This window comes from Mus musculus, chromosome 14 (genome assembly GCF_000001635.26).
Source record: "Mus musculus strain C57BL/6J chromosome 14, GRCm38.p6 C57BL/6J".
NCBI lineage: Eukaryota > Metazoa > Chordata > Mammalia > Rodentia > Muridae > Mus > Mus musculus.
In genome coordinates, this window is record NC_000080.6 from 87,095,351 (window position 1) to 87,119,492 (window position 24,142).

Below are 24,142 nucleotides of genomic sequence, written 5' to 3' on the forward strand. Positions count from 1 at the left end.
ACAAAAGCCTGTACTTTTAAAAACATAAATACATAAATGTACTGAAACTTGGATCCGCTCTTCCCCCACCATCATGACCATCACCGACATGTTGCCACAAGGTTAGGGTGAGGTGAAAGACACCCATGCCTTTGTCCCTTATTACCACTATGAGTCAAAGAAGACCCTGGTCTGGGCTACCACGTGGGACTATGTTAGAGCCTGACCTGAGTAGGGTGGGACAGCGGGCCCCAAGCCCTCACCTGCCTTGGTCTGTATCTGGCCTGGGCAGCACACTAGAGATGGCCCTGCTGGCTTGGCCATGGGAGAGCCAGCATGAGAGTGTAAGGGTATGCAAGATAGCTGACCCCACCCCTCATTGGGGGAGTGCAAGAGAGCTGGAAAGCTGACCAACTCAGCTCCCACCCAGACCCAGAGCCAGGGCTTTGAGTTGGCCCACCCCAAAATCCACTCCTTCAATGGAGTGTGTGAAGGGGCCAGTCCTGCAGAACCTAAGCTGCAGAATCTCCCTGACACAGGACAACTACAGGATTTCTGAAAGGAGTCCTAGTGAGGATCCAGTATTAATAGGGTAGCAGAAACCAGAGGCTTCTACCCAGACTAATGAATGATCCATGGCAATGAACACCTGCCAGTAAAGCTGGTGGCAGAAGGCTACAAACTGTGAGGCACACCACAGCACATCACAGATTCCACAGCAAAATTTTGGTTCGGTTTAGGTTTGGTTTGGTTTGGTTTGGTTTTGTTTTCGGAGAGGGGATTTACAAGGGCAGAGGGCTGATATGGAGGGATGGAGACATGAGTGGGAATGGGGTCCACGATGTAAAATTCACAAAGAATCAATACAAAGATTTTTTTAAGAAGTAATAAAACTCACAAGAGTGAGCAATTAGTGACCCCTCTGTATGTCAGGTACGAGGGTAAGAGCATGAAAGGCAGCATGGGATAGATAATACTCACTCAGTTTGTGCAATGATGAAAACACATGGCTAAACAGAGCACAAGCACATCAAATTTCATAGGTGTTAGCTTACCTATAGAATACCACAAAGAAACTCAACTCAATATTGTAAGGAGGAAACTACATTTGTATCAGTAAACAGACAAAAAAAAATTACAGAAATAATAACGTAAAATCAGCACATATATCTCCCCTGAATGTTTAGAATTAAGCTCTAAGGAAAGGTCTGATTTTACAAATGTGGTAGAAAAGCAAATTTTCATCTCACCATCTTAGAGCTAGCCAATGGTAAAATGAGGAAAATGAGTACTTCCTCTTCCAGGTTCTAAATCCACAAAGATCAGATAGTAACAGCAGATACAAAAAGATCAGCATCTCAGGCTTAAAATGTAATACTTTTTCTTCTTAATCAGAAAGATGAAAGACAATATATGAGAAGAGCCAGGAATGATGCTGAGTGGATAAAGGAAACTTGCTCCCAAACATGATGAATTCTGTTTAATACCCAGGTGGAAGATGAGAACCAACTCCCACAGTTGTCCTCTGACCTCAACACACAGTTCATGATACCTATGCACATAGAGATATACACATGAAAAAATAGATACATAATAGATAGGTAGTATGAAGATACATAGACACATAGATACAGATGATAGAGATAGAAGACAGACAGACAGATAGATGGATAGATATAAATGAGTATATTTTTAAAACCAATATGAGAATGCATTTTCTTCTTCCTATACTAGGATTAACTCTTGATTATCTAAAGCTAAAAGCAGAGCTTACAAGCATACCCAAGCATGCTCTACTAAGAACTCCAGGTAAATTTTAAGTACAAAATCTGAGCACATAACAAAGCTAGATCAAAATGATCTTGACTATCAAATTGTTTTACATGTGCTTGAGAAGTTTCATTTTAAAAAAATGATGCTAGAGTAATTTCACATAAAAATAGACAAATCATTCCTAATTTATCTTTCATGGATTTCACGTATTATTTGCTTTTGAAGCAAAGCACAATAGAACACATAGTCAAACTTTGAAAATATTTTGTACTTGAAATTATTGTAGAAATTGCCATCAAACTGACAGCAAGTTGGCTATTGTATTTTCCAATTTACCTGAAGATGGTTTCTTTTACAACTTATGTACTTTATGTTTATATAAAAAAAAAATTTATATGGAATTCTCTCCGTAAAGCCAAAGTAGAAACTCAACTTAGGCAGGTAAAATACACAAGCAATCCACATTGGTTGAAGAATTGATTAAGCACACACAAGACTGGGGAATTCTATTTCACTGCTATTTAGAGGTAGAACACCACACTTAATTAACAAGGCTTTGCCTGTGTCTGGGGTATACTAAGTTTTATAAATTAATATCACTTATCTTCAGGGGAAGTTAAATGAGCACCCTACTGAGTATTATCTCATGCTGAGTAATCACACTGATAATCAGTAATGACAGCTTAAATAAATTAATTAAACAAAAAAGGGTCTTTAAAACTATCTGGATTTTCAGTTACAACATTGTGATAGTAAGAACTCATTATTTAAAGTTTCCATTGTTTCAGCACTGTAAATGTCAACAGCATTTTTTTTTTTCATTTAAAAGGGCAGTGTAATTTTCAGGTATTTTACAATTTTAGTAGTTTTACATATGGCTAGAAACACATTTTTCTAGAACCAAGAAGAAAGTTGATGTTTTCATGTAATCCAGGAGAAATAAGCAGAAAGGAGAAATAGAAGCTCCTTCTAACTATAAAATCAATTTTACCCAAATATCCACCTAAGATATAAAATGTATTATTCAAAACGTTGTCAATTTTCATGCATTTTTCTATTAGACTTCAGGAACAAGTACCCCACTAAGAATGTGTGGGTTAATCAGCTTTGTTACTACCTCAGCAACTTGCTGCTTAGAACCATGACCCCAGACTCTGACTACTGAATCCTGCCAGTCACTGGCTTCCTGTGGTCTCATAATCAAGGCACTCACAACAGTGTGTCACCGAGACTTGTTAACAAGAAATAAAACAGTGAAACCCTTTCAGCCACAAGTCAATGACTCCAATGAAAGATGTGGACACCCCAGCCCACTGTCACTTAAGACACACTATATTCTCATGTCCTTTCAAATTAGTTATAAATTCTGTTCAATTCATTGATTTGATAACAACTGACATGGTCTTCCCTCCTGCAGTTTAACAGCCCTATTAGATCAACCATCACCTAAGTCATTGTGTACCAATTCTCTCTGAAACTACGCGTCATCCTCTGACTTGTATAACCAGCAGGAAATTACCTATTCTGGCTTACAGAACCAGATCATGAATGGCATTGTCTTCTTTCTCGGATCACTCATTCTGGCATATGCCATCTGCCAAAACACACAAAAGACGGGCACACATGACAAAGACCTAAGACACTACTTACTTTACCAACAGAAAAAGGTATCTATTTATTACACTAGCCCATGAATGATCATCTTGGAAGTTCTTGCCAAGCTTACAGGTCACCATAGCTCTACATTACCAAACCTCTACATTACAGCTTCCCAAAACCCTAAGTTGGAACCATTTACCTAAGCAACTACCAAAATCATGGCCCACAGACAATATTTGAGAAAGCACTGTCTGTTGTATGCCACTAAGTTTAGGAACCATTTGTCCCATCCCAAAAGACAAATATCAGTGTCTGGTACATATTCAGCCTGCATAACAGTATCTGACAGACAGCAGTCTACTAATGTCAACAGATGGACTTGTTGAAGTTATAAATGAGGAATTCCTAAATTATAAAAATCTTATGAAAAATAATACCATTTCTGCAATGTTTCATAACTTGGGGAAAGTGTTTTCAAAAAAAAAAAAGGAGGAGGAGGAGGAGGAAGGAAGGAAGGAGAGAGAGAGAAAGGAAGGAGAGAAGAGAAGAGAAGAGAAGAGAAGAGAAGAGAAGAGAAGAGAAGAGAAGAGAAGAGAAGAGAAGAGAAGAGAAGAGAAGAGAAGAGAAGAGAAGAGAAGAGAAGAGAAGAGAAAAAGCGATGGTTTCTGGAACAGAGAAGCTGTCCATGAGGCATTACAAATGTGGTCTACTAGGGAACCATGTGAGGCTGAAACAATCACATGAAAGAGAATGTTAAATGCTAAGCAGTGTGCCCACCTGCCCAATAGCCCTTTATGATGATTTGATTAAAAATGGTCCCCACAGGCTTATGTCTGAATGGGTAGTCACCAGGGAGTAGCACTATTTGAAAAGATTAAGAGGACTAGGAGGTGTGGTATTGGATCAAGTTTGTCACTGGGGATGGATGGGCTTTAAGGTTTCAAAAGTCCATCCAGTCCAAAGTCAGTCTCTGTCTGTGTCTGTCTCTGTGTGTCACTCTGTGTGTCTGACTCTCTCTGTCTCTGTGTCTCTGTCTGTCTGTCTGTCTGTCTGTCTGTCTGTCTGTCTGTCTCTCTCTCTCTCTCTCTCTCTCTCTCTCTCTCTCTCTCCCTCCCTCCCTCCCTCCCTCCCTCCCTCTTACTCACTGACTCATCATGTAGCTCTTATCTCAGCTACTTCTCCAGCACCATACCTGCCTACATGTCGCCATGCTCCCTGCCATAATGATAATGGACTAAGCCTCTGAAACTGTAAACACTCCCTGAATTAAATGCTTTCTTTTATGAGTTGACTTGGTCATGGTGTCTTTTCATAGCAATAAAACAGTAACTAAGACACCCTTGCTAAATGATAGTGACTGCTCCCCCTCTACCCCCAGCAGAAATATATCACACTGGGGATAGATCAGAGGGGCAGGCAGTTAAAAGCATTGACTGCTTTTCCAATGGACCAGGGTTCAACTCTCAGCACCCACATGGCAGCTCACAAGTATCTGGAACTCAAGTTCCAGGGGCTCTGACTCCCTCACACAGCTTACATGCAGGACAAACACAAATGTACATGAAATAAAAAGTTAAAAATATATATACCATATTAGGAGGAAAAGATGTTCATTGATGACTTCAGGTGGGATAAGCTAACTATCTATCTGAGGCACAATCTTAACAACAACTTATTATAACTTCAATATCCTCAAAATCACAAAAGGGCTTTCCAGCTGTTAATCTACATTTTATGAATTCTGTAAGTTAGTCAAAGACTCCTTTGAAAATTTATTGCCACTCCTCTAAAAAAGTTAATCAACTTAAATATTTTATTCATATTTAACTTTTACATTTTTTTAACTTGCTAAATGAGGAACATCCTTAATTATGCTCATAAAACTTCTTTAATGGCTTGAAAAAAAGGCTCATATAAGCACGAATCCTACAGCCAGTAGCTCTGTCTGGAAAATGTCTGTGCAGACCCTACAGAGGGAAGAACTGAAGCCTGCAAAGAATTACAACTGTATTCCTGTCAAAGGGACATGATGGGGACAGATATACACTGTAGGGTTTCAGAGAACAATAGTCTAAACTAATATTTTACCTTAAAGCATGACAAAGCCAGAACAATTATGCTACACTGCTTCCTATATCTGACCCAAGAACCTACAGATGACTTTATGCCATGACACTTGAAGGATATGGACTATATAGCAATAAATGCTAAGTATGAAGATCTTTCAAAAATACTTTTGAATGACATACATAAATATTAAGTGATATACATTGTGATGGTTTATATATCCTTGGACCAGGGAGTGGCAGCATCTGGAGGTGTGGCCTTGTTGGAATAGGTGTGACCTGGTTGGAATGGGTGTGTCACTGTGGGTGTAGGCATAAGATCCTCACCCTAGTTGCCTGGAAGTCAGTCTTCCACTAGCAGCCTTTGGATGAAGATGTAGAACTCTCAGCTCTGCCTGCACCATGCCTGCCTGGATACTGCCATGCTCCCACCTTGATGATAATGGACTGAACCTCTAAGCCTGTAAGCCAGCCTCAATTAAAAGTTGTTTTTTTATAAGACTTGCCTTGGTCAAGGTGTCTGTTCACAGCAGTAAAACCCTAAGACATACATGTATGTGTGTGTGTTTTTATAGCTACATTATATATGTATATATGTGTGTATATATATGTATATTAGTATATATGTATATGTGTGTATATTGTGTATATATCTATATATGTATATTATACATATATGTATAATGTAGCTATACAAACACACGCACCAGGAAAACTAAAGTAAAATTAAACCATGCAAATATTTAACAAGCTTTACAATATATGCCCTACTGAACTACATGAGAGATGAAGACAAGTCTAGTTTTAAAAAAAAATTGACTATAAGCCATATTTAGAACTTTTTTAATAGCTACAATGTGGTTTGAAACATCTGATTTTTGTTGGTCATGAGTAAAATACTCTGTGGTACTGGCCTTTGTGTTTTGGTTTGATGCACTAATAAATGTTATTTTTCCCAATATTCGCAATACAGAAAAACACCAAATTTGTCTTAAAGTTTAACAAAAATAAAGATTCAACCTTTCTAAATATATCATAAAATCCTCCAAGTTACCTGGTGAGGCACAGGCTCCAGGTTAAGATCCCTACCTGGTAGGTGGATGCAGCATGTTAACAAAAACGATGGTCAAAGGGAAGAAAGTCACTCAGGTTCTGAGGCCATCAGTGAAGCAGAGGGAGGGATGGAAGACCTAGGCGTGAGACCAGCAAGAAGTATAACAGGCTGTGCGCTCTGATGGCTCATACTCAAAAGGAACTGGGAGCTTTTGAAGGAAGAAGCCACCAGGGAAATAAAGCCATCAAAGACCTTCTAGGTTCCAATTAGAGAAAGAAGGAAAGAAAGCATTAGATGACTTTTGAGTCCCAGAGGGCAAAGTAGGAGGGTCTGGGAAGTCTGGAGGAGTTGAGAAGAATAAATAGACCTGAGGAGAGACAGAGACAAAGGGGTTCTTACTGGGTATAGGAATGGACTTTTATTTCTGACTGATGTTTATTTGTGTAAGGTGAAAGCTGACCTGTTATTTAACTAACCATCCTGAATTGTGATAATTAATAAAAATCAAAAATGTATCACAAGGCCCTGTGGTTTAGACCTCATCAAGGTATCTCTCCCCAGACTGCCATCACCCTAGTACAGGCCCTTTGTATCACTGATCAGCGTCCAAATATTCCCTGCTTCTCTATGCATGTTAACCCAACAATTCGCACACTTGATTTTTATCTTACTAAACACAAAGCAAGTCGTCACCCTCACCCCTCTCAGTGTTTCCCATCAGTAAAAAGATTACGTTCAAATGTCTTGTTGGACGCCAACTTTTCTTCCTTACCAAATAACCTCTTTACCATTCTCCACCTACAACATGAGATCTAGATTTAATGACTAACCCAATCATCTCCTGAACATGCATGTCAATGTCATCTTCTCCACCTACAACATGAGATCCAGATTTAATGACTACCCAATCTCCTGAACATGCATGTCAATGTCATCTTCTCCACCTACAACATGAGATCCAGGTTTAATGACTAACCCAATCTCCTGAACATGCATGTCAATGTCATCTCTTCCTTGTATCTAGAATTTATCACATCTTCTTTGCTTAAGTGATGTCAATTCAATCTTCAGCTCTCAGTTTGTGGTACAGTTTATATAGTGGTCTTTCCAGAGAGACCTCCAGATCTAGAGCTTGCAATTTCATGGCAAGTACACTAATCTGAATCTGTATGTTAGCATATGCACTTACTGAAATAGGCACTTAATCCTGAAGAAAAGGATTGGTATTCTAGTCACAAAATGACTCTGAGACTGAACATGGTTTTAAGCACACAGGGAGTGTACTGGGTGACTATGAGGAGTTTTACATTTTGAATAAGAAATCCATACTAATCCCAACACTGGTAATTCACAGTATAGCCCTCCTCAAAAAAAAAAAAATATAAGAAAGCATGATACAAGCAAATGAAATTTATATTTTGAATGTCTCACAAGCCCACGTGTTTTAAGGTTTGGTTTTGCTCATGGCAAAGGTGGGACCATAAGGAAACAGGACCCAAGCAGAAGTTAGGTCGCTGGAAGTACATTTGAGCCCCTTCTTTTCTCTTTGCCTTTTGACTACCCTGGAGCAAAAAGGCCCCCTCTTATATACTGCTGCCATAGGCACTGTGCTGTTTCAGGCCCAAAGCAATAGGCCAAGTTGTCACGCAAATCTCTCAAACTGTGAGACAAAAATGAACTCCCTCCTAAATGGATAATCTCAAATAACTTGGTATAGTAACACAAAACTAACACCAGTAGTAAGGAAAATATGCACAAGAGACACACTAGAGCACGAAAAACCAATTTAATACGCCAAAATTCTAACTCAAATATTAATATTTATACATGAGATAAAATGTAAATTAGCTCTGTAAATATTGCACTTTGAGTGACATAGTTCAGTATTACTCACGCAAGAATATCATCTAAAGATATCAACAACTGCTTCCTAACTACCAAGTTTACGTACTTCAACTAGCAATCCACTTTGTTCATACCTAGGAAAAAAATGTATTACACAACTGCCCGTCTAAATCGCAACCTATCCTTCACAGCTCAGCTGGAAAGTCATCTTCTCTGCCGTCTTCCCAAGACTGAGTTGACCCTGCTACTTCCACAGAACCCACAGACTCTACAGCAGCATCCACTGTCACACCAGACTGCAAATCCTGAGTGGCCATCCATTGCCCAGGCGGAGACATTCTTATAAACTTTTATATTCTATAAGAGTACCAGACACTCGATAAATGCTTAATGAAGAGGTAGACAAAAAAATGAATAAACAAGTATGCACACTCATTACATCTTTGTTACATCTGAAAGCTCTTGATCTTATCCCCACATTTCTTCTGATTTGAGGAGATGCTCTCTAAGTCATTCCATAAATATTTAAAAATCCTAAGATAGCACTTAGGAGCCACTGCTGAAAACCTAAGTACAGGAAGTCATAATTAACTCATATTAATGGGCTCTGAAAGGCCCACCTGACTAAGTAAACACTTGAGATCATATAGAACTTGTTTCAATACACATACAGAGCCGCCCTGGCCCATGCTGATATTTCTCCTTTACCTAAGAGAATTTTCCACAAGCAGGTTGGCAGAATAACTACAAAAATAAAACCACACTTCTATCACTTGCTTTTAACTTACAAAGGGAAACAAAAATTTAGTAAAATATAAAATGAAGTTTTCGTAGAGAAATATTCCTACCCTACTAGGCCAGTAAAATAATTATTAGGTTGAGCCCTTATATATTAAAGTTAACAAGAGCTAGACAGAAATTCAAATAAATTGAATTAAGTTTTCTTCCTTCCTACAAATGATATCTACTTCCACATATATCTCACAATAGCTAGAATATCTCCTGGTAGACTAAGCCCACCCTACAAAGCTACACTTTTCTAGGAATGTTTTCAGAGGGGAAAAAAAAGCATAAAGAAAATACACAATCTGCAGAAGTGGTCTGGCAACAGAACTGTCAGAAGCAAGGACCAGAAGAAATGAGTTTCTCAAAGAACTCATGAGACTCCCCCTAAAGCCAAGCAAAATCATGCTGGCTCCAAGACCCTTGTCTCCATGGGAGCTTTAAAGGGAACTGGGAACCACAGCTGTAGTCAGAATTATGAAAAGACATCCTTAGAGAAGTTGCTTTTTCTTACATCCAAAACAAATCACACATCCTTTACCTGTTGGCATCTTCCAAATATCATTATTCCTTTGGGATACAGATACTTAGTTTTATCTGAAATGTTGGAAATAATTGATTTCCCATCGTAGTTCCTTAGATATAGTAGGCCATCACAATTACAACTTTCTCTGGGTTACAGTTAACGGCTGTGATACCATTTTAAAAATGAGACATCTATCCAGAGATGGCTTGAGAGACAAAATCAGATCCACTTCTGGAGTTTGCACTTCGCACTCTTGGCAGGGAAAGGAAGACTACTCCCGCAGCATTACAAGGTTCTTCATGAACATGCTCTCTGGGACAGGTCTGCTAGAAGCTCCTGGCTACCACTGGGACTGTAACCAAGTCACTAGAACTCTTGCCTCTCTGCCCCCATCATTTAACATGTTAATAGCAGTACTAGGACACTTAAGTGAGCAGCAGTTACATAGTTAGTACATTCTAAGTACAAGCTAACGATTATACACTACTAAATGTATATTTCATATGGGGGATGATCATAATTCCCTAGTTATGAATTTTCTTTAGTTTTTTAAAATTGTATCTTAAATGTATTTGGAGCACAAAAAAGCCAGAAGGCCATAACAGCAGGATGGGAACACATATTCCACTGAAGAGCTCCGAGCCTTTAGCATAAGCTTACAGCCAGTTACCATATTCCCTAAGTAACCATTCTATTACTTGAAGAGCCACATATTGTCTGAGGGCTTTATATCGAGTCACAAAACAGGATCCTACTCCGGAAGACTTATAAGTCATGTTAACAAGCTAAAGGAGGAGTCTCGTTCCCAGTCCTGTAGCAGACCTCACTCAGGGGTCTGCACTCCCACCTTACCCCCATCCCCTGGGGACTCTGGCAGTGGATGGAGCTTTCCTCCATCCCTACCTCATCCCCATCTCCTTGTGTCAGTCATCTGTGCCTAGCAACACTCTCTACCTGAGAACCGAATGGACTCACTGTCTGGGAATCAGGTAGCGAATTTTCATTCTCTCTCCTGTCTACCATTACAATTGTTCCCATCACATAACAGACCATTTACAGGGGACTGTCCTCTCACCTCATGCCAATTCAATGGAACTTCACAGAAGCCACAATGTGACAAAGTGCAGAGAGTGACAGACTTTGGAACACCCAGTCCTAAATGGGAGGTTTTCAACGAACCATTCCCCCCTGGGCTCAGGGAACTCTGCAGAAGAGGAGTCAGAGAGACTCAGCCAGGGAGAATGAAGACACCAAGGAAACAGAGACTTCAAGACAAAACAGGACACAAATTCAAACTCCCAGGTTGTGGCAGCAGACACAGGTCTAAGCCAGATACAGTCCCAGTGCTGAAAGAGGAAGACATGAGTCTCCATCCCTAACTCAAAAGCTACCTCCAATTGGCAACTGCTAGACAAGGAAAAGTCAGTTTTCTCTAAGAGAATCTCACGGGATACAAACCCCACTTGCTGAGCAGTAGATGCCAACAGCAAAAAGCACAATGGTATTGATGGAGATCCTTTGTTGCACAATGCTTTCTTTGGGCATTTTTATCCAAAAGACATTATTTGTCTTTTGCTTATCCATTATGGTTTTTAATTTTGTGGGTTTGGGGGTGGGGGGGTGGGGTCTTGTGCTTTTTCTTTGTTTTATTTTGTTTTTCTGTTTGCTTTGTTTTATTCTGGTTTGCTTTTCATCTGTTTTCTGAGAGAAAGGCAGAGAAGGGCATGGAGTTGGATGGATGGGGAAGTGGGGAGGAATTGGGAGAAGTCAAGGAAGGGGAACAGTGGTCAGAATATACTATAGGAAAAAATATTTTCAATTAAAAAAAAGCTAAGGTACAATCTATAGACAACAGGCACAAATAAGAAATCTCAAATGGAGTATAATATGCGCAATTCAATATAGATAGAGAACTGATTGGCGTGCAAGCCAGAGCTTCCTGGGGAGAAAGAAGTCCAAACAAGTGTAAATGGGGACACTGGCAGAAAGAATGTAAAGAGTCAAGAAATAATCAGAAGGGAACACTGGGAGGGTAGAGAGACTGTGAGAATAAAAACAAGTGGCTCAATAAGGGGGGGGGGGCCTACAGAAGGGCCCTCTAGTCCCTAGAGTAAATGGGACAGTCATATGAAGGTAGGTCAGCGAATCAATCTGTCTCTCCTGAAGGAAAGGTCAGAGGTATCCATGGCAGCTGCAATCTTCAGAGGTGATCATCCACGTAAGGCACCACGGAGAGAGGAGAGCAGGAGAGCAGGGGCCACAGGAGGAAGCTGCAGAGAGAACACTTGAAGACAGGAAGACAAAACACACACACATAATAGAAAAGAAAAGGAGAGGTCAGAAAAGTATGAAAGTAGAAAATTTGGTCTCCTGAGGACAAGAAACCTCTATTCTTCAAAGAGAAAACCAATAATTATATCAAGTAATATAGATAAACCTAGTAAATTTGCAAGAAGTAAAAATTAATGACTAACAATATGAACTTGAAAAAGTCCTTTCATAATGCTTACAAAGTCACTTTCATAATGCTTACAAAGTCACACCTCTGCTGCATGGTCAGCCCTCCACAGGCAAACAGCTATAGAAGAAAACTTGGCTAAAACTAGCCAAGTGAGGTTTTTTGTTTTGTTTTTGTTTTGTTTTGTTTTGTTTTGGGGGGAGTGGCACAGTTCTTTAAAGGTGTCTCAGGTCAGCAAGACAGCTCCACTGATAAAGGCATGTCCCACCATACTGACAACCTGAGTTCAATGCCTGGAACCCACAGGGTAGAAAGGAGGATCAACTCCCACAGGTTATCCTATGACCTCCCATTCCTGCTATGGCACACATGTATGTGTGCTCACTCAAAGGAAAAGACAATAAATAAAGTAAAGGGCATATTGCCTCTGTGTGGACTACGGACAGATGTGCTCTTGTTACTGTCCTCTACCCAAGGCCACAGCCAGGAGGGAAGACCCAGAGCCCGGGCTTCTTTCTCACAGAGCCTGGCCTTTGAACTCTGGACTTCCAAAAGAAGGAAAATGATATCCTCGTTTCTACCTGAGTGGTGCTTGCAAAGATGCCTGTATTCTGTGGACATGAAGAAACCTGGGGAAGGAAAGGGTTTATTTGACAAATCAATCGCAGTCCACCATAGAAGTAAGTCAAGGCAGGAACCCGGAGGCAAGGACTGACGTGGAGGAAAACCTCTTCCTGCTGGTTCCTCATGGCCTGCTCAGCTTGCTTCCTTATACAACCCAGGACTACCTACCCAGGAATGGCACCACTCACATGCCTGGGCCCTCCTACATGAACCACTAATCAAGAAAAAGGCCCTACAGACTTGCCCACAGGAAAGTCTGATGGAGGTAATTTTTCAAGTGCAGTTCCTTCTTCACACCCTAGTAGATATCTTGGTCCAGTGAAGGCTCAATGTCCCAATGTAAGGGAATGCCAGGGTTGTGAGGTGGGAGTGGGTGGGGGAGCACCCTCATAGAAGCAGAGGGAGGGGGATTAGATGGGGGTTTGCAGAAAGGAAACTGGAGAAAGGGGATAGATAACATTTGAAATGCAAATAAATAAAATATCCAATAAAAAATATAACTAACCAGCACATGAAGACATCGGTCAGCTGACAGACACTATCACATTCCTCAAACAGAAGCTTAAAGCATGAGGTTTCTATATGACCAACAAGTATTTTAAGTTTCCTCCTTAAGAAACAAGAGAATAAATTTTAAAAGACAAAGTAATTTTAAAAACCTGATATATGTATAGAAGTGAACAATAACTATAGTCACTAGTAAAATACTGGTTCTTGGAATACTCAGTAACATTGAAACACTTCAACCAAACTAAACAAGAAAGAAGGAAAAATTAAAGATCACAAGCTATCATTATCAGGTTTGAAAAAGATAATATATCCTACATTAAAAAGATAAGAAAATACCATAAGCAACATTAAGTCTGCAAATTCGAAAACAAAGTTTTAAAAAGAAATTCTTTGAAAGATAAACTAGCAGGACTCACTTAAATGATAAGTGGATTACCTGAATAGTTGTTTATTTAGTAATAGATATTGCAAACAACAATGAGAACTAAGCACACAGACTGTTACCATCATCAGGCATCAGGGGAAACTACCCATTTCTAAGGTTAAACATATACTTAGCACATGATCCCCTTCTAAGCAAATGTCTACAAAGAAAGAATAAGCAAATGCTCACTGTGACTTTATTCATAAAATAACCCCAAAGAAGGAAGAGGCAAGCCTTCTGTAGAAATGTTAAAATAATGAGGCAAACACAGTCCAACACACTGTGAGATTCTACTTATGTGAATTCTTGACCTGAACTGTAGCTCAGATATCTGATAACTGTTTGTCAAGACCTATGATAAAGGAAGAATGGTAGCCACAAATGAGCACAGAGGTGACCTTTTGGGTTCAAAGGTGTTTCAAATAATGACTGTAGTATATGCATAATTATAAATATTTTCAAATATCAGACTTTAAAACTGGAAATATATATATAATATATATATGTATGTATATATATGTATATATATAATATATATATGTATGTATATATATATGTATATATACATACATATATATATGTATGTATATCATGCATCCAGTTGAAACATGCAAGATACTTATCAAACCTACTTTTATATCTGCTTTGGTTTGCTAAGCACTTCTACTTGATTGTCCCTTGAACAATACCTGTAAACAGATATCAAATCATGAAAGCTAATTACTTACACAAACTGGCATCGATAACTGGGGATAGCTGTCATCTTAACCTATCTCTCCACACGAAAAACCCAGGCAACAAAGACCAGATGCTAATGGAAAGGCACCATGACTTCCTCCAGCATTGCTGCAGGCCAGTATTTGTTTTCTAGCTCTAACTGCTATGTGTGGGTCATCAAACCCACTTAGTTGATTAGATCACCATGCTGGTTTTTTAAGTATAGAAGAGTGAAGAAAAGTGGAAAGAAATAGAGGGGAAAAGATCAGAGTTCATTATGCTGAGAAACAGCACATACTAGTTATAGAAACTTTGGTTCCAACTGAAAATCAGCCTGTAGGTTTGTTTGGGCTGAAACACAAAAGCAAACGTTACACCCTACCACCGGTCCTAGTCAAAAAGATGTCTGAATGCCACTGCTACAACCACAAATGGGTAACAAGGAAAAGAATGCTAAATGTGTATCTTTATGCAGAGGCAGAACAGAAATAAGGAGTCCAGCAGAGATACTAAAGAAGGCTGCAGGAAACAAGCTGAAACTTCCTAAACGCTGGAAGACCTCAGTGAAGGGCCATCTGGGTAATTCAGCCTGAGACCCTCAGCCAGCTCTTCTTCCTTATCCTCCCATGCCCAACGCCTCCTCCCCTCTCACCCTCCCACCTCCCTACTTCTTTACTTCTGAGGAAAACCTTACAAGCCCAAGTCTTCAAAGGAAACAGTGCTGCAATGGTTCCTTCCTTTAGCACGAGACCTGCTCTCTTAAACGAGGAAGGTGTTCACATCTGTTTTTAAAGGACACTACTTAAAGTTTACTTAAGGAGAAACCAAGACTGCAATAATCCTTTGTTCCTATAACAGGGCTGCTGCCTGCCAAATTCAATTCTGATAACTCACAAAATAGCCTTGAAATAAGCAGCCCCCTGGCCCACCTTTAACAAAGCAACCTAAAGGGATGAGATGGTTTCCTTTGTAGGTAGGGGAGGCTATGACATGCACAATTATGCAGGTTCACTCACCCAGGCAAGGCCTGTGCAGACCAGCAGTTGAGTTGGGGTGTTTTCCTCTACTTCCCCACCTTTTTTTTTTTAAGTCCCAAGGCTCCACCCATTTCCCCTGATTTTGCATCCCTGACTTCAGGGTCACTGACTTGCTCTCCCTCCCCCAGCTTTTAGAGCGCTGGTGATCTTCACACTAGGAGGGGAAGCACTTTATCCCCTGAGGCATTTCCCCAGCCAAAGGGCAGAGCTTCTAACATTAGTGCTGGCTGCTATAGGGTCCATGTTTCTAAGATACTGTTGCTTTAATGTAGGACCACGGAAAAATATTCTCCTGACTTTTCTCCTGTTCAGCCCCAAAACAGCTATTCACACTAAGAAATTCTGCATTAAAGCACACACGGAGCATATATGCTTTGGAGAAGCCCAAATCTAATTACAACCACCCTGCCCGCGTGGCATCAAAGCATCTAACGCCAATGCTTCCCTAAACTCTAACATGTTAGGCACCCTTTAAAGAGCCCTCAAAATACCCTGGCACCCATGGCCCTATCATAGTTCAGCCATCATGTATGCACCTCCCCTGTACAGCCCCGCAGCAAATGTGGCACACTGAGTTTCTGTCTGCATACCAGGAGGCAATTATTAAAGGAGACAAGAGGACAGGCAAGCACAAAACTGGGAGCAGCGCTTCAATCTGCTTCAGACTATACGGAAGCCACCAGAACCCCAAGAGAACGAAGAGAAGCTATAACAAGCTGCGCTTTACAAATACATGATCAAGCAAGTGCTTAGCTTATCAAGGCCACTGAGCATGGCAGGAGGGAAGCTCTGACTGTCAACAAGGCTCTCATGCCTCCAAGTGCACTGCTCTTTCCCTGTATCCATCACCAACACGGAAAAAAAGGAATCTTTTCTTCTCCTGTTCAAGACAGTAATGCTCATTATCTTCCTCAAAGATAACGGCCAGTTCATCCTTCTCCACGCTCCTGCCCCAGCCTTCACGGAGAACGAGACAAAGCACAAGATCAATAAAGAGAAGCTGCAGTCAGGTACCCAGGTGAAGAGATGAGCTGGCCATCCATGTGCATAGCGGAGATGAAGGTGGGATCGAGGCAATGGGGACCAAGCAGGAAGATGGCCAGAGTAACTAGGGCAGGGCCAACATCAGAGAAAACTGTAAGGCTTGCTACAGAGCCAGGATGTGGAGCATATGCCTGTAATAGCATCCGCTCTCAGGAGGCTGAGGCAGGTAAACTGCTTAGAGTTTAGGATCAGTGAGGTCCAGACTACCAAGTGAGACCCTCTCAAGGAAAAAAAAAAAAAATTACTCAATAAAAGTCAACTCAGGTGCTTTAGAAAAGTATGAAACATGTATTGTCTCACTGTCTCTACCTTCCAGAAGTTTAAACTGGTGAGAACAGGAAACAGTGCCATGTTAAAGATGCACTTAGCTACCAAATATTTTGATCTTGTCAAAGTCAAGCATCAGACAAGAAGTAGAAGCAAGGAAAGGGAACAGGAGGGAGAGAACGAACCAAGTTTTCACTGGGGAGGAAGCCATCATTGGCAGAGCAAACGCCCAGGATGCTGTCTAGAGTGGTCTATTCACGCTGCTGCCCCATGGCTGGCTCTACACTGAATTAGTAAAGGCTGGGCTTCACAGCGTGCATGAAAGGCCATGTAATAAAGAACAGCATCTGAAAGAAAAGCACACTGTGACGAAGCCTGAACAAACCTCAAAAATATAGAGAATATGATCGAAATGAAAGGAAGGATACATCGTGTCCAAACGGCAGCCTACAGTTGGCCCCATCCAAGGAGAGGATGGACTAAGGACAAATTCATAAACCCACTTATATTTCCTAAATACACTGTCTCACTGTCTCTACCTTCCAAAAGTTTAAACTGGTGAGAACAGGAAATAGTGCCACGTTAAAGATGCACTTAGCTACCAAATATTTTGATATTTATAGCACTAGGATGTGTGTCGTGTACGTGTGTGTAAGCGTGCGTGCATGTACATGAAGGCCAGAGATCAACTTCAGGTGTGTCCTGCTAAGCTCTCCATCTTAATTTTTGAGACAGAGTCTATCACTGAACCTGGAGGTCACCAATTAGACTTTCATAGGTTTTAAAGGTATCTGTCTGTTTCTGATGAGGTGACAAACACACACCATCACTTGAAGCTTTTTATACAGGTGCTAGGATCCAACTCCGACCTCATACTCACTCACACGGCAGGCAATTTACCAGCTGAGCCATCCCTTTATCTTTAAACAATGTGATAAGATTTTTGTTCTACTGTTTTGTAACTTGAACATGTTTGATTCATAAAGCATTACGAATGAACCTTGATTACCCTAAAATAAGAAAGTCATTCTTTTTTTAGTTAAAAATTACCACAGACTGTTCCAATTATTTGAAATACCAAAAGCAGGCAAGTCATGGGATAGCCTGGTGGTTACCCAGAGCTGGTCAGTGGAGGGAAGTAAGCAGTAAGAATTCACAGGTACAGAGCTTCCTTCTGACAATCTGGGCAATGTTCTAAACTAGCTTATAGCGGGTGTAATTCCTGTGAATATGCTAGAAGCCACTTAATTATAAACTTTTAGTGGATGAAATGAATGCTATGTAAATTGTATCTCAATAAAGCTATTACAGCATGGTACATTCTCATAAAATCCAAATATAAAACATAAAAATTACAGTTGTTTTACTGCTGACTTTAAGAAGCCATTCATTTATGGAGGCTGAGTAGGCATCTTAGTGGTTAGCATGATTATCCTGGGTTCAATTCTCATCTCCACAAAAACGGGGAGGTGGGGAGAGGAAGAAGACATTCATGTAAAAACAACGTGAGAGCCAGCGCAGAAAGAGTACGGGACTGAAAGAAAGTAGAACAGCATTCAAGCTATAGCAGAGCAAGATCCCTGGGACAAGGTACTAAACCCTTCTCTGCTTCCATGCCCTCAAGTGTGAAATGAAAATAGCATCTACTGGACAGGGAGAGAAGCCACTGTACAACCTTCATCAGTGTTCCAGATCACTGTCATTTTCTAAGCACTAGGCTTGTCACGCTCCATCCGATTGGACAGTCAATGATGTATGCATGTATAACGGCATACACTGCACAGCCTAAGTGTGTAGCAGACCATACCCCATACCATCGTGGTTTATCCAAGTTTATACCTAAGGAGGAAGTCTCCCAGTTCTCTGCGTGTGTGCACCTGTGCATGTTTGGGGTGTGTGTGTGTGTGTGTGTGTGTGTGTGTGTGTGTGTGTGTGTGTGTGTGTGTTTGACCTCAGCTTCAGGTGTCTTCCGCCATTGTTCCCCACCTACGATAGAGTAGACTCTGAACCTGCATGTCACAATTCAATTGGATTAGGTTGGGTTTTAGGAATATCTGCCTGGTGTCAGGTGTCATGACTATGCACAGCACTGATGAGAAAAATTCATATAAATACTTTTCTTTTTTAGATAATTATGCTAAAAAATGTCTCTCTTAAGATCCTTACTATTCAGGAAAATATACCAACACTATACTTCAACTTTTAAATTGTTCATGTCAAGATCTATGTCTCTTTCGTTTTCACACACCTACCTTATCTAGGTGCTAAAGCCAGCACTCTGGATACTTAACGGTGACAGACATCCTGACTGCACTCCACTTTGCACTTGCTGTCTGTCAGTGATGCTGAATAGCAAATCTAGCCGGTGAGGTACTGACTGAGGTTCTCATTATCTGTGGCTGCTACCGTTATCATGCCTTTACCGTGACCTTGTGTCTTTCTGTATGATAAGTGTCGTTCTAAGGAAGCATCATTTGACCGCACAGCTAAGACGTTAGTTATGCACTTGAAGCCCTATACTAACCTGAAAGTAAAGCAGGTGTGCCTGCTTCCCAGCTTCAAACAGCATTTCTCAAACACATTCATGGCATTCAACCTGCCATACTTTAATTAGCAACTACATTTCTCTCCCAAGCCACTGTGTCGTTAGCTGCTTTTCCTACCTGTTTTTGAAATATGCAACTCATCCTCAAAGAATGAGAGCTGATTTGAATGATTCAAAGTTGACTAACAATTTGTAATTAAACAAAATTTTTATATTAACATATTGACTATTCCTTTTCACAGCATACAAGCAACAATTTAATGTATTTTACCAGGTCTAGCTCTTATGTTAGCACGATAAACACATTCTTAGCACATGCTGGTTTTGGCATTTTCAAAGATGTTAATATAGTATTCTAAGAGCAGTACACAGTTAAAACACGTAACAAAGGGAAAGTTGAAGATAGCCTTACCATATCATCTGTCAGTGTTCTAATATTTAAATGCTGCAAATGAAAAAAAAAATCAGTCAGTAATTTATAACAGTTTTTTTTTTTATTTTAGTTAATGAGTGCATTCTACAATGCTAACTTGAGGTAACTAAATTCCTGACGGTGCAATAAAAACATATTATGTATTGTTTTAATCTATTTGTCAAGAAGACAGACAAAAGTTACCCTGTATGCAATAGTTTTAAATATTTACTAAAATACTAAAATTTACTAAAATCTCTTGGTTTTATGAACCTTAAATTAGAAACCTAATGGGGTAAAATAAATATATTCTCCCAATTAATAATTAGTACTATTCAATATCCAGACTGACACTATAATGATATAAAAATTTAAATATGACTTTCAGAATTTTTTGGTATATAAAATGCTGTAACTTTAAATTTACCATTAGTGTGCAGAAAATAGATAATGAAGTGCTCTGCTGGCTTAATGAACTTAAACAATTCTAGCAACGATGAAGAGTGCACCGCAATGATTATCTGCATCTTTAACAATACTTTCATTTGTCACCAGTGGTGACAGCAGACACTTTTCAATTTCATTGTAGCTTATTTGAGACCTCTTTGGCTGATTTCCTTACTAGACAAACAAGGCCACTTTAGAAAATGAATAAATTAGTTTCACACAAAGCATAGTTCAAAAGAAAAAAGTATTTAGGAAGAAAAATATCTGTTTTAGTCATCAAGGGCAGGGCAGCAATTTGTATTCAGGTAGTTATATTCAATTTCCAATTCTCCTTCCTTATTCATTGGAGCATTAGCGCTTTCAAAGACAGAAAGGGTCAAACATTTTTAAACAGGAAACTAAATCTATTCATTCATGGTTATAAGGAAGACGTGCTAACAATTGTCATCTAACATTTAAGTGTTACATAGTTAAATTTGACATTTATTGAACAGAATAAAATTTGCACTCATTTTGATCTACTGAAACAGCTTTATATTCATTACTTTACCATAATGATGATGTCAACTAAAAATGTGTCAGTGTAAATAGTACTCCATATCATCTGTCTTTACCAACATGTCCCTTCCTAATGAAGGGGGATGGGGATGTACCTGAAAGAAGCATAAACTGTGTGCACCAAGAGAAGGTAGCCATGTTAATGACCATGACCGGCTGGACATTCCACTAAGTCCCAGACTCAACAACTCTGGAATAAACCAGCTTACTGTGACCTAGGAGAAGGCAGTGGTAATGCTGAACTACCTAATACTGCTGAAAATCTTGGTATAGAAAATACAATTCTTAGCCAGGCGTGGTGGCGCATGCCTTTAATTCCAGCACTCGGGAGGCAGAGGCAGGCGGATTTCTGAGTTCGAGGCCAGCCTGGTCTACAAAGTGAGCTCCAGGACAGCCAGGGCTACACAGAGAAACCCTGTCTCAAAAAACCAAAAAAAAAAAAAAAAAAAGAAAAGAAAAGAAAATACAATTCTTAATACTACTACTGTATAATCATTAACAAACCTGTAAAGTTTACCACCACTGCCATCCCAGAGACAGATACTACAATTAAATACCAAAACTACACAGTTCTCAAAGAAGGTGCAAATCCTACCTTCCAAAAGAACAGGTTTATGCACATTGACTTTGATTAAATAAATGTACTTGCTATTATACTACAATGGGAGGGAGGTATTACCCCAATTACAACTCAGCTGGCTCCTAAAGGGGGTCATTTCAAGCCCCTGTGAAAACAAGGCTGTATCAGGTTCTGAGAGTAGAATGTTGTATGGTCTAATTCTTAGAAAGCAAAGTCAAGGAAATCCAGTATAGCTAGCTGAAATACTGTTTAGAATAGTACACAACCTACCAACCCACTGGTAACACTACCAACAGGAGCTGTTCCAGGAAAACACCATAAAAGTGATAGTTAGGGTATCAGATATCCTGAAGCTGGAGTTACCACCGCCAGTTGCGAGCCACCACATGGGTACTGGGAATTGAACTTGGGTCCTCAGGAAGAGCAGCCAGTGCTCTTAACCACTGAGTCATCACTCCAGCCTCAAGTGAGAGATTTTTAAGAGCAAACAATTAAAATAGACAATTTTTAGAGAAACAAAAACTTATACCTATAGAGGAGGTATAGAAGATAACTAGTCGGTGGCACCTGTACTCCAAACACGTCGGACATAAAAGATAAAGAATTAAGTGTTTAATGGCCAGTCTAGAATACTTAACACATCTGAGACCATTCTGAGCTAGAGGAGGCTATGTGGTTTTTGGATTAAAAAAAAAATAGAGTAAAAGTCATATAAGAAATCAAAGTCACATGCTATTAAAACAAAAGATGCAAACGCCCAAGAAAAACACATGTATATGTCTTCAAAGGCCAAGGACTGGCCAAATTTTTAAAATAAAGTTATATGCTGAATGTGTTAGCGCACAATTGTAAATCCAGTACTTAGAAAACTGAGGCAAGAAGACCGTAAGAGCAAGGCCAGACTAGACGACATTGCCAAAAGAAGCCTAAATAAATAAGCTGTTCACACAACTTTCATTTAAGTGGACAGTCACTCGTGTAAAAATCAGGTATCTTTTTCTAGCTTTTTCCTAGTTCTGAGTTTGTCTTCTTAAGCTACCTCTTTGCGGTGGTTTCCAATGTAATATAAATACTTGTTCAAAGTTTGATCTTAGACTATGCAGATATATATAAACCAAGAGACAGCATATTATTAAATACACTGTTTTACACACAGAAAAAATGTGATGAATCAAAACAGAGTCATAAAACAGGGGTAGGAATCGCAGAAAAAGAAACCTCGAGAGCTGAAGGTACGAGAAGCACACAGAGCCTGAGGAAAGAAAGCAAGCAGCTCAGGCCAGTTCATTCCTCCTACTCTTCAGAAAAACACCTCCCTATCGATTCTCACCACCAGCAGGACAGGCTAGGAGGGTTAGGGATGGTGGCAGAGGCAAGGGCTGAGGACAAGCCTGGAGATATTGACTGACGAGGGGACAGCTAGAAACCTGGCCTTCGAGATCTGTTGCTTTATCAAAACAATCAAGTCAAAACATGCTTCATTGCAAAATGTGACTTCCCAAACGGAATTATTTCCCTCCACATGTTAGCACTGGAACTCTGCAAAGACCTTAACACTGGCGAGTTCCCCTAAAAAATGTAATGTCCAAAACCAAGTCCTTCCTTCAAAGCTACAGGAAAAGCACGTAAGTGCTACTCAGCAAGCACAGAACCTGTAACGTGACAACTTTCTATGTCATACTTGTCTGGTGTGTGCGGTAGGTGTGGGGTCCTGTGTGTGTGTGTGTGTGTGTGTGTGTGTGTGTGTGTGTGTGTGTGTGTGTGTAGTGTCTGTGTGTGTAGTGTCTGTGTGATGTGTTTATATGTAGGACATGTGAGCACACATGCATACCACAACAGGCATGCTTCAGGTGTGAGTCCTCCCCTTCCACCGTATTGGAGGCAGGGTCTCTTGCTCACGTATGTGTTCATTCAGCTCGCCTGACCATGGATGGCCTCAGGAGAACCCTTTGTGCCACACATCAAGGTAAAAACACCAGGATTTACAGACTCACAGCATCTTAGCTGGCTTACATGTGTTCCCTGGATCCAAAGTCCTGCTCTCAACCTGCACGAGCAGCATTTTACCCAATGAAACATTCTCCCGATCCCCAATGTTAATATTCAATTTGAGTTGTATTACTACTAAGCTCCCACTGTCTGGAGGCCTGTGCATCTGGCTTATACACTTATAAAATGAAGACTATCTGCTGACTTAAAATTGCAGACAGCAAAAGAGAAGGACTAGCTCAAAACCATCAGAGAACTCTGTGGGAGTCTGACCTTATTTTAGTATATAAAAACAAAAGAGAATCATTCTGAATTGTTAAGGGGGAAAAACTATATAACAAATACTATATTATATTGATACTGGAGGGGCTGGCTACCTAAGACACATTTAAAAGAAGCACTTGTGCTTCCTAGCCAGCAACAGCGGCGACTTTTACCATCTTCCAAGGCAAAGTAAGAACTGCATGTGTCCATCCACTCCTGAGCACCACTGGCTGCATCTACTTGAAGAAGGAAAAACTAAGGCTTATTAAATGGACGCAGCTAAGAACACTATGAAAAAAAACTAACAACACAAAGTTATTAGGGTTGTATTTACCTATGAAAAAAGTAAATAAAAACTTAAAAACATACAGTTTTAGAAATTAATGTGACATTTTACATTGGGTGTGTGACCTGATGTGTTCTTGACGCTTTATGGCCGTGGACCAGAATAACATTGCTGATACCAAAATACACACAGTTCTGTACATAGGACCACTGGTAATTGGCTAAATGGTAACCGAAGGGCATAAAGATTCTTTTCCTAAGCCAAAACCTCACCCTTTCTGCTTGGTCCTATGTTCAACTTACTAATTCTATTTTCCCCTTAAAAGTAAGGGGCATGACTTACAGATAGGTAACAA

The 24,142-nt window shown here is 40.0% G+C and overlaps 1 protein-coding gene across 3 annotated transcripts in view; it reads right to left on the reverse strand.

Moving 5' to 3' along the window:
* The window catches only part of Diaph3 (diaphanous related formin 3), a 485,891-nt gene that overhangs the window by 439,994 nt on the left and 21,755 nt on the right, over positions 1–24,142 (reverse strand). For 2 of the 3 annotated variants that reach the window (NM_019670.2, XM_006519312.4), the window contains exon 2: positions 19,664–19,696. The exons of the other annotated variant lie outside the window; for it this stretch is intronic. In NM_019670.2, coding sequence (NP_062644.1) covers positions 19,664–19,696 — 33 coding nt within the window. The remainder of the gene's footprint in view (positions 1–19,663; positions 19,697–24,142) is intronic. 3 annotated transcript variants of the gene reach the window in all.